The sequence below is a fragment of the Vollenhovia emeryi genome, unplaced genomic scaffold (assembly GCF_000949405.1).
Source record: "Vollenhovia emeryi isolate VEMERY1.0 unplaced genomic scaffold, V.emery_V1.0 DF939215.1, whole genome shotgun sequence".
Taxonomy (NCBI): domain Eukaryota; kingdom Metazoa; phylum Arthropoda; class Insecta; order Hymenoptera; family Formicidae; genus Vollenhovia; species Vollenhovia emeryi.
This window is the reverse complement of record NW_011967151.1, coordinates 203,087-213,983: the sequence shown is the minus strand read 5'-3', so window position 1 is coordinate 213,983 and position 10,897 is coordinate 203,087. Positions and strand designations below refer to the sequence as shown.

Here is a 10,897-nt window from a genome sequence, read left to right as displayed (position 1 = left end):
TCCTAATACTTTGCCAGTTTTCGAGATTTGAATTTACAACCTGAAGCTCATCGAGATATAGAAGGGAATAAAGATTATGAAAATATGAATTCTAGTAAAACTGAGGTCCACGCATTAATGAATAAAACTGTACGTGATCAAACGCGTTATTCCCCGATTGCCATTGTAAAACAAAAAAAAAAGATTAGTTATTTCGTTCTTATTTATCGCACTGCGATGAGCGAAGAGCTCTATCAACTTTCAGCCGCGAGCCCCTATTAACTTCTTGCTGCGTTTTTACTTAAAGAGTGCCGCAGAAGTAGAGATATTCTTAGAAGTCCGCGGATATTTTTATTCTCTTCCACTGCTTTCCCATGAGACAGAAAGCTCATTCAGATCGCGCGGAGCTGCAACTCGAAAATAATTCAGCAGCTGCCAGTACTGGTATCGTCGGGTGGGTAACTTAGAATTACGATGATTAATTGAACGTCAGAAACAGAGCGAGTAATTTACGAGACAAATTCGTCGACTACGAGGATACGTCGCTGAGTTTATACGCAACTCGTTCCCCACCTCTCTCTCTCTCTCTCTCTCTCTGACTTTTCTATCTTTCGTTTTTTACAATCCTATATGACTTTCGAACTGTCTCTTTTCATCAGCCGTTCGTGTACAAGAGAGAACGCGGATCGATGTAGCATTTGTTAGTTTCGTCCTTAATTTCAATGATGGATTTTTTAGACACTTGGAGATTTTTCTTTAAAGAAATCCAATGAGGGAATGACTGAAAGAACTTTTAACATAGACAACTAAAACTCAGAGAAGACTCAGGATATTCAGACGTTTTAAATAAACCAATAATAATTTCAGGTAAACTCGTACATTAAGTTAACGGAGTCATATTAGCCCAACGTATATAAACGCCAAACAAATTTACATACGTCGTCGTGTAATACGCGAGAAAGTACTTAGCCCAGTTGAAAACTCGCGCGCGTAAATTTAATCCAGCATAAACTACCCCGGCATAAACTAATCCGGAGGAAAAAAAAACCATGCCTCGAGCCCCGAGTGTTAATCGCAGCGACAAACGTCCCCGAAGTTCGGCGCCGCGCGCGATGCTTAAATTGATTTCCGTTCCGTTTACGACCCCGAATGATTTGCTGACGTTTTCGCTAACGTTATGGCGCGACAGCTGCCACGGGGAAACTCGTCTAACTCATCTGCTTATTCGTTCGCTTTGCGCTCGCCTTCAGCGCGCCGGTTAAAACGTCTCTCTCCGCTTCTATAATGTGCCGTCGTCGTCGGAGCGAAATTCGCGTCGAACGAAACGCCGGCGTCCCTCGACGTTGGAGCGTTAGCGTCAAATAAACGCGCGTAGATTCAATTAAATTCGGGCCGTGGAAACTCGAAATCCTTAATCGTTTAGCGCCGCCGCGAACGGACGTTCGCGGCTGCGGCGACAGTGCGCTCGCCGTATTCACCTGTCCGTCATTATATTATGTTTACTCGCTCGCCCGAGCCTGTCCCGGCGCGCTCGTTTCACGCCGTCGCGGAAGTCGGCGGGACATTTCATAACGCAAAAACGCCCATTGATCCTCTCGTATTTATAAAGCGAGACGCGACTCGGCGCCAGCATCCGCGAGACTTAAAAGTAGCGCATCGATTTCCAGCCACTTGTTCGATAAATCGTTGCTCCCGCCGGCTTCTGCAGGCTTCGCAGGATAGAACGACTCGAGAGTAAATGGCTGACGTACCTTTAAAATAGCACCGAGGTCGAAACGCGACTTCGACGATCGTCCGTTCCGTGGAACGATCGTCGAAGAATCATAGATCACTCGCGGGAAATTATTGCTTCGATCGCGCTGACACGGAGTAACCGAGGCTGAAGACGTCAAGTCCAAGGTTCTTTTGCGTTCAAAATATTTAAATACTTGAAAGAGAGAGACAGAGAGAGAGAGAGAGAGAGAGAGAAAGAACAATAAGTTGCGTTCAAAATCGCGCAGTCGTAAAGTACCTTTAACAAGCAGGAAACGTGCGTGTGTGCGACGTGTTTTCCGACGAATAATCTCTCGTTTACGCAACGTAACGGCAATGCGTATTTTACGCCGCCCATTATTTCCAAATTTGATATCGTAAAGCACAAACCGGGGGGGGGGGGGGGGCAGTTTGCGGTTCGCCGTATAATTCAAAATTAGCCGCGCGGATTAAATTTCTCCGGTCGTGTCGCGACAGGGTGTTCGGCAAGCGAGCGTCTTCATCAAGCGTAGGAAACAGATCGTCGCTTTCACGAGAGCAGATCGCCCGGTGAAATTTATGCCGTCACGTGCCGCCCTCGGCAAAGTGGACGGCAATTTAGTCGCTCCGCTTTAAAGCGAGGCGCCGTTTTCTCGCTGCCGCGAGAATGTGGGGTCGCGGGGCAGCGGCTCCGCGCCCGCCCGATCCGCGAGCGGAAGACAATCCGCCGCGTTCGCGATCGAGCGACCGGAGACGGACCGGCGGAATCTCTCGTCCACTCGCGCTCTCCTTCCGCGATGTCCGCCTCGCTCGAAAACCGGCCCGCCGCTAATTTTTCGCGATTGTCGCGCGCAACGCTCCTCCTCGTTGTTTACTCGGAAAGTTTCCCCAGATCCGTTTAACGCCATCGCGCTCGCATATAATTCACGCATAACGGGACCCTTCGCTAATTCAGCGGAACGCCGTTGACATTCGGGCTTAAGCCAAGAATTTTGCAATTCTCTTCGGCACGCGGACAGCCGTCGGTCGCACTTCGGCGCACTTCGAATCCGCTTTTAAACCGCCGTCACAATCTGTATACGTCGGTGCCTTCCCTTGTCCAAGTCGGCTTTCGCCACAAAGCTGCGAATTGTTTCTTACAGTCAGTTGGATTAATGATTTTCGTCATCAGAGACACGTTTATGTAATGATATAAAAGGGTTTCGCGAGCTGCCGCGGGTCCGCGCGAAGGTACCCAAGGAGAAGAAAGAGTCAGGATGATGCCCAATTTGATGTCATATTGACCAAATCGATGTCAAATTTTGGTCGATATGACATCAAATTGACATCATCCTGACTTTTTCTTCTCCTCGGGTAGCGCAAATTCCTGCCCCCGATTGAAATTTCTTTCTCCCGCGTCACCGACTCGGATCGCGCGACAGGAACAGGAAGGCGCAAATCACGAGGGCGAATTTCGTCGGAAGTCCCGGTCGTGAACGACGCTCGTTCGGCCCGAGTTTACGTTGCCGGCCGTCGTTTCTGCGCTCGAGGAGAAAGAGAGAGAGAAAGAGCGAGTTCGTTGCCAGTTCTAAAATCGTCGTCCTGACAATGACGTAGGATCGCCGGCCGTTTGTCTCACGTGGAACGACGATCGCGATCGTGGCGGATCCCCCCCCCCCTCTCACTCTCTCTCCCCCCTTTCGTCTCTAAACGAGCGGAAAGCGCCGCGAGCGTAAAAACCGACCGCGGGCGTTTCGCGCGATGCGGCCGCTGAATTCTCAGCTAAATAACGAGGTGCGCGCCGGCGAGTCACGCGGCGGGCGCGGGACGATAAATAAACACGGCAGTTTGGACCACTGTTTGGGCAAATCGTATTACGCGCGCGGGCGACGCTTACGCACTTGCTCGGCAGATTTTGCGTTGCGGCCGCGAGAATCTCGCAGCTGCATTGCACTCGCGCCTCTCCCTCTCCTCTCTCTCTCTCTCTCTCTCTTCCTCTCCGTTATGCGATATATAACAAGAATAATAAACACAGCCCCGGAATAGTTTAGTAACTCGCGACTTCTGTGACAATCCAGCGGCATAGCCGGGCGGCGCGGGTTTAACATCCAGAATATTACGGCGCGCCGAGATGCATAAGTCGCCCGAATCTAAATCCCTTCCCCGCCCCCGCCCCGTCTCTGACGCAATGCGCCTGGTCCAGGCGAGAAAAATCATCTCCCTCAGCTCGCCGAGTTCGATCTGCGGGAGACTTTCAGTTCCGCTCAGATTCGCGCGTTTAAATTCCACCGTGCTCCGCGCGACGTATCGGCACAACCCTTTCCGGAGTGAGGGGGGGGAGGAGGGGGCTTCAACGGGTTTGTCTTAAAATAACACATTATACCGGGAGAATCCTCCCTCGATCTCCGTTAATTACTTTTTCATCCGGCTGCATTTGCACGGGCACCTTCGTTGCCAAGCGCGCACGAGCTCGTCGGCCGAGATCACTCGACGCGAGCCGCCCACGTTGCAGCGGCGGCGGAAGCTGGTCACGAACCTGGTCGTGCCGTGCGAGCGCGTCGCCGAACCGCTTACCTCCTGGATCTTGTAGCTGGTGCGGATGGTCTTGCGCCTGGTGGTGGTGATCTCGTAGGTCTCCTCGACGGTGGGCGCCTCGTCGTCGTCGATGTCGTTGCCGCTGACGACGACGCCGCCGTCGTCCGGCCTCGTCAGCGCGTCCGTCACGTCCATCCCGACGTTCTCCGCGTCCACCTCCATCACCTCGCGGGCAGCGAGACCTGCGTCCGATCGTAGGAATCCTGCGGTGAGATGCTCTCGCTGCGAGACGAACGCGGGCGAGAATCGTCCCTTGCCTGTCGCGCGCGGGCACAGACCCCGATTTCGGCTCCGATCTCGGCCTCGGCGCGGGCGAAAAACTCTCTACTCTCTTTCTCTCTCTCTCTCTCTCTCTCTCTCTCTGTGTCTCTTTCTCGCGGCGCCGCGGAGACTATTCCGGGAGTCCAAGTTCCGCGCGGAGCGGCGAGGCTGGCGGTACTAAAGCACCCGCGGCCGCGGAAACCCGCGGCGGGCGAGGTCCCGCCGCGCGTCTTCCGACGAGCGAAAATAGAATCCCGCCGCCGGTTTCCCGCAGGAACGTAGCACGCGTCGCGCTGGCGTATCGATGTATCGACGACGCGCTCGTCAACGCCTTTCGTGACTTACGTCGGGGGGGAGGGAGGATTTTGAAAAATGCCGTCCACCCTCCCAGGGATCGTTTGGGGATCGAACGCTCTCGAGGATTTATGTCCATTTCTACGGATTGATTTTAATCCTGGTTTAACTTACTTGTCATCTCTTACCAATTCCTCGAGCTAGAAAAAGATAAGTACGTTAAACCGAGATCAAATTAATCTGCATCGGTGGAAATGTACGGGCACATTGGGGTTGTAAATCCACCTGCCTGCGCTACGGATTATAAACAAGTGATATTTAGGCTTAGTGCAATTCGTTCCTTGTCTCTTTCCAACTGTTACCTTCGAAAGAGACAAATATGAATTGAATTAAGTTTAAAGTTAAGCGACGGTTGGTGAAACCGGATCTTAAAGGCCCGGTTTCACCAAACGTCGCTTAACTTTGATCTTAGTTTAATTCAGGTCTGTCTCATTCTAAAGTAACAGTTGGCGAAGCCGGGCCTTAATGTCACTTGAACCTACTGCAATACGCTTGTCGTTTTAAAGCGTATGGATCTTTCGAGCAGCACATCCATGAAAGCGTAAAAAATCTGTTTATTCGTCAAAGCTTTAACAACGCCTTAGCGCAGCAATATGGAATAGTATTGGTATAATAACAGTAACAGTAACATCATCAACAACGATGCATATGTATCCTTACAAATTAAAATTTAAGGTGCGTCTGGGGAGCGCGCTTTTAGCGCTAAAAGCATCTTCTGTCTTTCTTCGACGTACAGCGACGAAGATGGACCGGTGCTCTCGGCGCTAATAGCGTCTCCCCGAACGCAGCCTTAATACAAAGGTCTACAGTCAATAAAAAATTAACTTCCCTGAGGTCTTATAGTATACGGATATTTTTCATGGCACTGTTTTCGCAGAGAATTGAATGTAAAATCAGTCATGCATCTCGCCGTTTACAACTGGTAAATACACGCATAAACGCTCGCGGACGCATTTGTGTCTACGAAGGGACGTCTTCACGGGAGATACGCTTCGCGAGTGCGATCTCTTTCGCATTTATCAATTCGGACGGCTCGAAAATACCGATTTCCGTGATTATGCCGGTGATCAGACTCGCCGGTGTCACGTCGAACGCCGGATTCCAGCACGTTACGCCCTCCGCTGCGATTCTCTCGTTATTTACGTGAGTCATTTCCCGCTCGGATCGCTCCTCGATGATTATGCCGTCACCGTCGGGCATTTGGAAGTCCACGGACGTCAGTGGTGCGGCCACGTAAAAAGGGATATGGTGGTACTTGGCGAGAATCGCAATCTACAATCGACAAAGGGATCGATTACGCGAGTGTATACTGCAAAAGCATGTACCGAGATATCTTTGAAGAGAAACCAGTTATCTTTAGAACAATTTATGACCCTCCGTCGTTATCGTTTACGACTCTAATAATCACGGATTGAGATAGCGCGCGACTCGTGGCTGATAAGCTACCTGATAAGTTCCAATTTTGTTGGCGGTGTCGCCGTTCACGGCGATCCTGTCCGCGCCGACGACCACCGCGGCAACCCGCTTCGTTTTCATCGTCGCGGCGACCATGTCGTCGCAGATCAGAGTCGCCGGTATCTTGTCGTGCACCAGCTCATAGGCGGTCAAACGGGCGCCCTGATTGTACGGTCTGGTCTCAGTGCAGTAGACACGCTCTGGAACAACAAATAGATAACGGTTGCGACAAAATGCGTCGTGCTCGGCCGGCCGAGATAACGCTGTCGGAAACAAGCCGTATTTACCGAGCCTGCCCGACTCGTGAAGCGATCGGATGACGCCCAGGGCCGTGCCGTAGCCCGCGGTGGCGAGGCTGCCGGTGTTGCAGTGGGTCAAGACACTGACGGGGCTCCCCTCCGGCAAATCGCGCAGAATGTCGCGCGCTCCTAGACTCCCGATTGCCTTGTTGTCCGCCACGTCCGCCCTCAGCATCTCGTCTATCTGGTTTACGAATCTACGACGCAAGTTTCGAGAGAGTTAGGTCAATCGAGAGCCGTTCACGTTCCTTCACCAAAAGCATAGTCACAGGGATGTACTTGTCTCTCATCTGGGACAGCGTGCACGTGGCGTTCTCACTGAGATCATTCGCCAGGTGCACGAGCTCGTCGGCCGCAGTCCTCATGTTGACCGCGGTGGGACGCGCCGTCAACAGGTGGCTCAGGTGAGTCTCGATAGCCTGGCAAAGAGCCGCCTTGTGCTCGTAGGCGTCCGGATGTCCAAGGATCTCCACCGCCAGACTGAGGCTGCCCACGATAGCGATGGCTGGTGCGCCTCGCACCTGTACACGATCATCAAATTACGTCCGCGTGATGTAAACCAACATGCACATTTCTCGTTGTGTTGGCTTTTAGATCAACTAGCTGCGCTGGCTCGAGGTTTCTTTCCCCTTCCAATCTAGAGAAAGGCAGGTAAGTCACTAGACTGTCTACTGCGACAAGTATTGCCGCATGCCTCGGTGGCCGAATTGGTGAAACGCCCGCCTGGAATGCAGAGAGGCCCAGGTTCACACCGCGGCAGAGGTGATTTTTTTTCGCAATAAATTTCTTCAATTTGAATTTGCCGGTGGTGTCTTTCACATAGACCGGTGGCCAGGTTGGAGGGGAAAGAAAAGTAAACTCTCGACTATAGCGCGGCCAGTTCGGCTAAAGAGATCCAAGATCCCACGTGCTCCTATTTACATATTCTCGGTCGAATCGACATTTTCGACAAAGGCACGCGTAGAAAGCGGAGCTGACGTTTAGCAACACGTGCCGAGGAACGAATGTACGGTTTGAGACTCGGGACGATCGCCGACAAACCTGCATCTTGTTGATCACCCGCCAGCCGTCCTCGACGCCTCTGACCTGGACGTAGCGGGTGGCTGCCGGCAGCAGCGTCTGATCCAGAACCTCCAGCTCGCCGTTCGCCTTGCTCCATTTTATCGCCTGCAGCGTCATCGCGATCAATCAGGGAGGCGATTCGCGACGACTCCAGGACTTGTCGGGCGAGCGCGAGCCGCAATTACCAAGGGCCGTCGGAGTCAATTCTCAAGCGCGGAGGCGAGTAAATTGGAGGCTAGAACCCACCACACCGCGAGCGCGCGGGCAGCGTCCAGCGAACTGGCGTCATCTGGCGGGCGAGATGCGAGGCGAGCGTGCGTGTCTGCCTACCCCACTCCTCCCCCTCGCGCCAAGCGGGCCGCACGCGCGCACCGAAAAGCGCGTAACGTTATCTCCGAGCACGTTGCATAATTCTCGTGATAAGCGGCGTCGAGCGGTCGTCATCGGCTCATCTGTTGCGAAAGGTCGCCCGAGATGGCTCGTGAGAGATAGCGGGGTAACTTAATGGAAATGCGAAGGAATCTTCGAGAAATACTTGTGCCCGTAGAGCCACATATTGTTCAACCCCCACGGAAAAAGATATGTTTCAAAAAGTACGTGAAAATATATGGTAATATATTTCGTACATTTGGTATATAAAAATTCTATTTAAAAAATCGTATGTAATGTTATACATATATGTCAAAAATATATTAAAAATGCATGTGAAATATATGAGTAATATATATTTAAATTATTTTGTTTCATTCAACAAAATGGGTCTCTCAGTACTGTTTGATATTTGATAAATACTTAAATTAAAGAAATGCCTGTTTTAATTTGTTTATTATTTTATAAGTTTAGGTTAATAAACTATTACGAGCCACCTAATGAATAATTTTCTTGAGTAAAGTAATATTTCTTTGGATTAAGATATTTTTTTGTCAGTGTACATATTAGAAATAAAGGTGTTACTTTAAGAGGGAATTCTCGTTTTTTTCTAATTGCGTGGATTATGCCAGATATCGAAGAATTAAAGTATAATGGCTATCATAAAGATAAATTTCAACAACTTGTATCGCGCGTGTTATCTCCCGTACAGCACAAAACTTGCAGTTACATTGCAATAACATGGCTACAATATTGCAACACGACTGTAATGTAACTGCAATGTAACTGCAAGGTTTGTGCTGTATGGGCTTCTACAATTATAATATTACAAATGGCATTTAAGTACTCTTACGGAAAAGCAACGAAATAATTACTGAAAACTTACTGTACATCAGTAATTTCTAATGGTTCATTACTGATATGCAGTAATTTTCTAATAATTATTTCGTTACCTTTTATCGTAAGGGTATCACTGTCAAAATATCATTAACTTACTTTATTTATATTATCCATCGCCAAATTTCCATTAAGCTATCTTCTTGTATCATTAATTGATTTAATGATATCATTAAACATCCTTTTATTATTGTGTACTATCCTCCGTTAAAGAAATTAATTTGAACGCATTTAAAATTAAATGCGCATACGTTTAGAAAAATTGTCTGCGTGTTGAAATACCTTGAAACGATTCCCACGAGTTGTTGAGGTGTCAACGAGTCCATTGCTGCGGCATCACGAGTCAAAAAGTTTCGATGACGAGAACTGGTCTCCTGTGCATCACGTGTCATGTCGATGCACCGTTAGCGTTTCGGATAATCCAGCCGAACGGCCCTCGGAACGCGCGGATTCGGGGACGTCGAGGCGCGTACGCGCGCCTCCGCTTCACTTCCGCAGTTACGCCCGCGCGAAAAATTGCAGATTCGCGTGAGACACACGTAAAAGGGTCGTCGATCGTTTCGCTTCCGAGTCACGTGCGCCCCCCCGTAAAGTCGAACGAAGACGGCGAGGAAGATCCAGCGCGCGCGGAGGCTGCGACTACTCTCCGGCGAGACACCGCGCGGAAATGCCACGCGTACGGGGAGAGAGCGCACGTAATTTTCCCGCCCTCGCGTGCGCGAAATCGCCCCTGGGCACGAATCCGCCCACCATCGCGCGGCGGAATTTCAAAGGGCAAATGTCAAACGCCGACGAGCCTCGCGTTTCTCGGCGGAAAAGCGGCGTGCGTAATCGCGGAGGACGGTCCCTGACTCGGGAATTGAAAAAATCATGAAACTTTGGCGATAGACAGAGAATGTCCCGCTAACAGAAACCCCGCCGTCTCATAGTAGGAGTCTGTCTTATAATGTGGGAAAGTACAAGAGTGAGGAGAGAGAAGAGAAGAAGAGAGGGAGGGAGAGGAGGGGTGAGAGTGGGGGGAATAGATCGAAAGAAAATGAAAATAAAGCAAGAGGAAGCGGAAGTCGAGAGGGAGGTGTGTGCGTGTGTGTCCGTACATATTAAAATGCAGGACAAGTTAGAATAAGTTTAAGTCTGAATGTAAATTAGAATAAATAACGTTTTGTAAGAAGATTGTAACGCCAATGGGAACGATAAAGCTGATTCTATTCTATGTTGCCAAGGTTCAATAATTTTTAGAATTTCCAAGTTGAGGACCTTTACCGCGCGACTCGCCGACGCCTTTGAACGATCGCACCGAAACGTCAATCCTATCTGCGGCCGAACAATGCCCTATTTAAAGCGATCCTGACGCGCGAGTCCGATTCGCGGTCCCTTTGTGCCGCCGCGCTGCAAAAATGGCCGGATTAGCAGCGACTGACAGGAATGTATTTCGCGATATTGATTTCATAATCTCTGAATTGGCAGGGCGGGGACCAGTAGTTGGAAAGCGCCGCGGACTCCTCCCCGGCGCTGTCGATCTTCGCAATTTTGCAGCGTAAAAACTCTTACGGACTTTCGTCGATTTATTCGTCCTTTTTAGGGCTGCATCGGACAAGTTCTTCCTGTACGCTTCCTTTGAAGCGAACGCGGTTGATTCACACCCCCCCCCCCCCCCGACATCTCTCACCTTCGCCATTCGCCCGTCGTTTCCGCGTTTGCGTTCTCTCGCGCGCGTGTTGTCCACAGCAGGTTTCCTCGAACGACTCGCGTGGCGACATAAATAGCGGGACGTAAAAAGCACGCTCGCGAGTGCCTCGCGTGATAATTACGTCCGGCGCAAGCTGGTAGAGTTACGCGATTGCCAAACGCAGAAACAGTCGCGCGTTGATACCGGCGGCAATCGAGATAACGAGACGAATTCATGAGCCGAGGGC

At 50.5% G+C, this 10,897-nt stretch overlaps 2 protein-coding genes across 13 annotated transcripts in view; both read right to left on the bottom strand.

The window, feature by feature from the left end:
- LOC105560978 (tropomodulin) overlaps nucleotides 1-4,655 on the bottom strand; it is a 57,377-nt gene extending 52,722 nt beyond the window's left edge. For 4 of the 12 annotated variants that reach the window (XM_012010558.1, XM_012010556.1, XM_012010555.1 and 1 more), the window contains exon 1: nucleotides 4,264-4,652. In XM_012010558.1, coding sequence (XP_011865948.1) covers nucleotides 4,264-4,446 — 183 coding nt within the window. In that variant the 5' untranslated portion in view covers nucleotides 4,447-4,652. Of the gene's footprint in view, nucleotides 1-4,263 lie in introns of all 12 variants that reach the window. The other 8 variants (XR_001008871.1, XM_012010562.1, XM_012010559.1 and 5 more) reach the window with 6 other exon arrangements.
- A 778-nt stretch (nucleotides 4,656-5,433) lies between these two features.
- On the bottom strand, nucleotides 5,434-8,366 carry LOC105560977 (methylthioribose-1-phosphate isomerase). Its single transcript, XM_012010552.1, has 5 exons — nucleotides 7,695-8,366; nucleotides 6,933-7,174; nucleotides 6,642-6,850; nucleotides 6,346-6,554; nucleotides 5,434-6,171 (listed from the first exon to the last, which is right to left on the bottom strand). Exons 1-5 carry the CDS (start codon nucleotides 7,830-7,832, stop codon nucleotides 5,860-5,862), a joined length of 1,110 nt encoding a protein of 369 aa, XP_011865942.1. The 5' UTR covers nucleotides 7,833-8,366; the 3' UTR covers nucleotides 5,434-5,859.
- Between the last annotated feature and the right edge of the window lie 2,531 nt (nucleotides 8,367-10,897).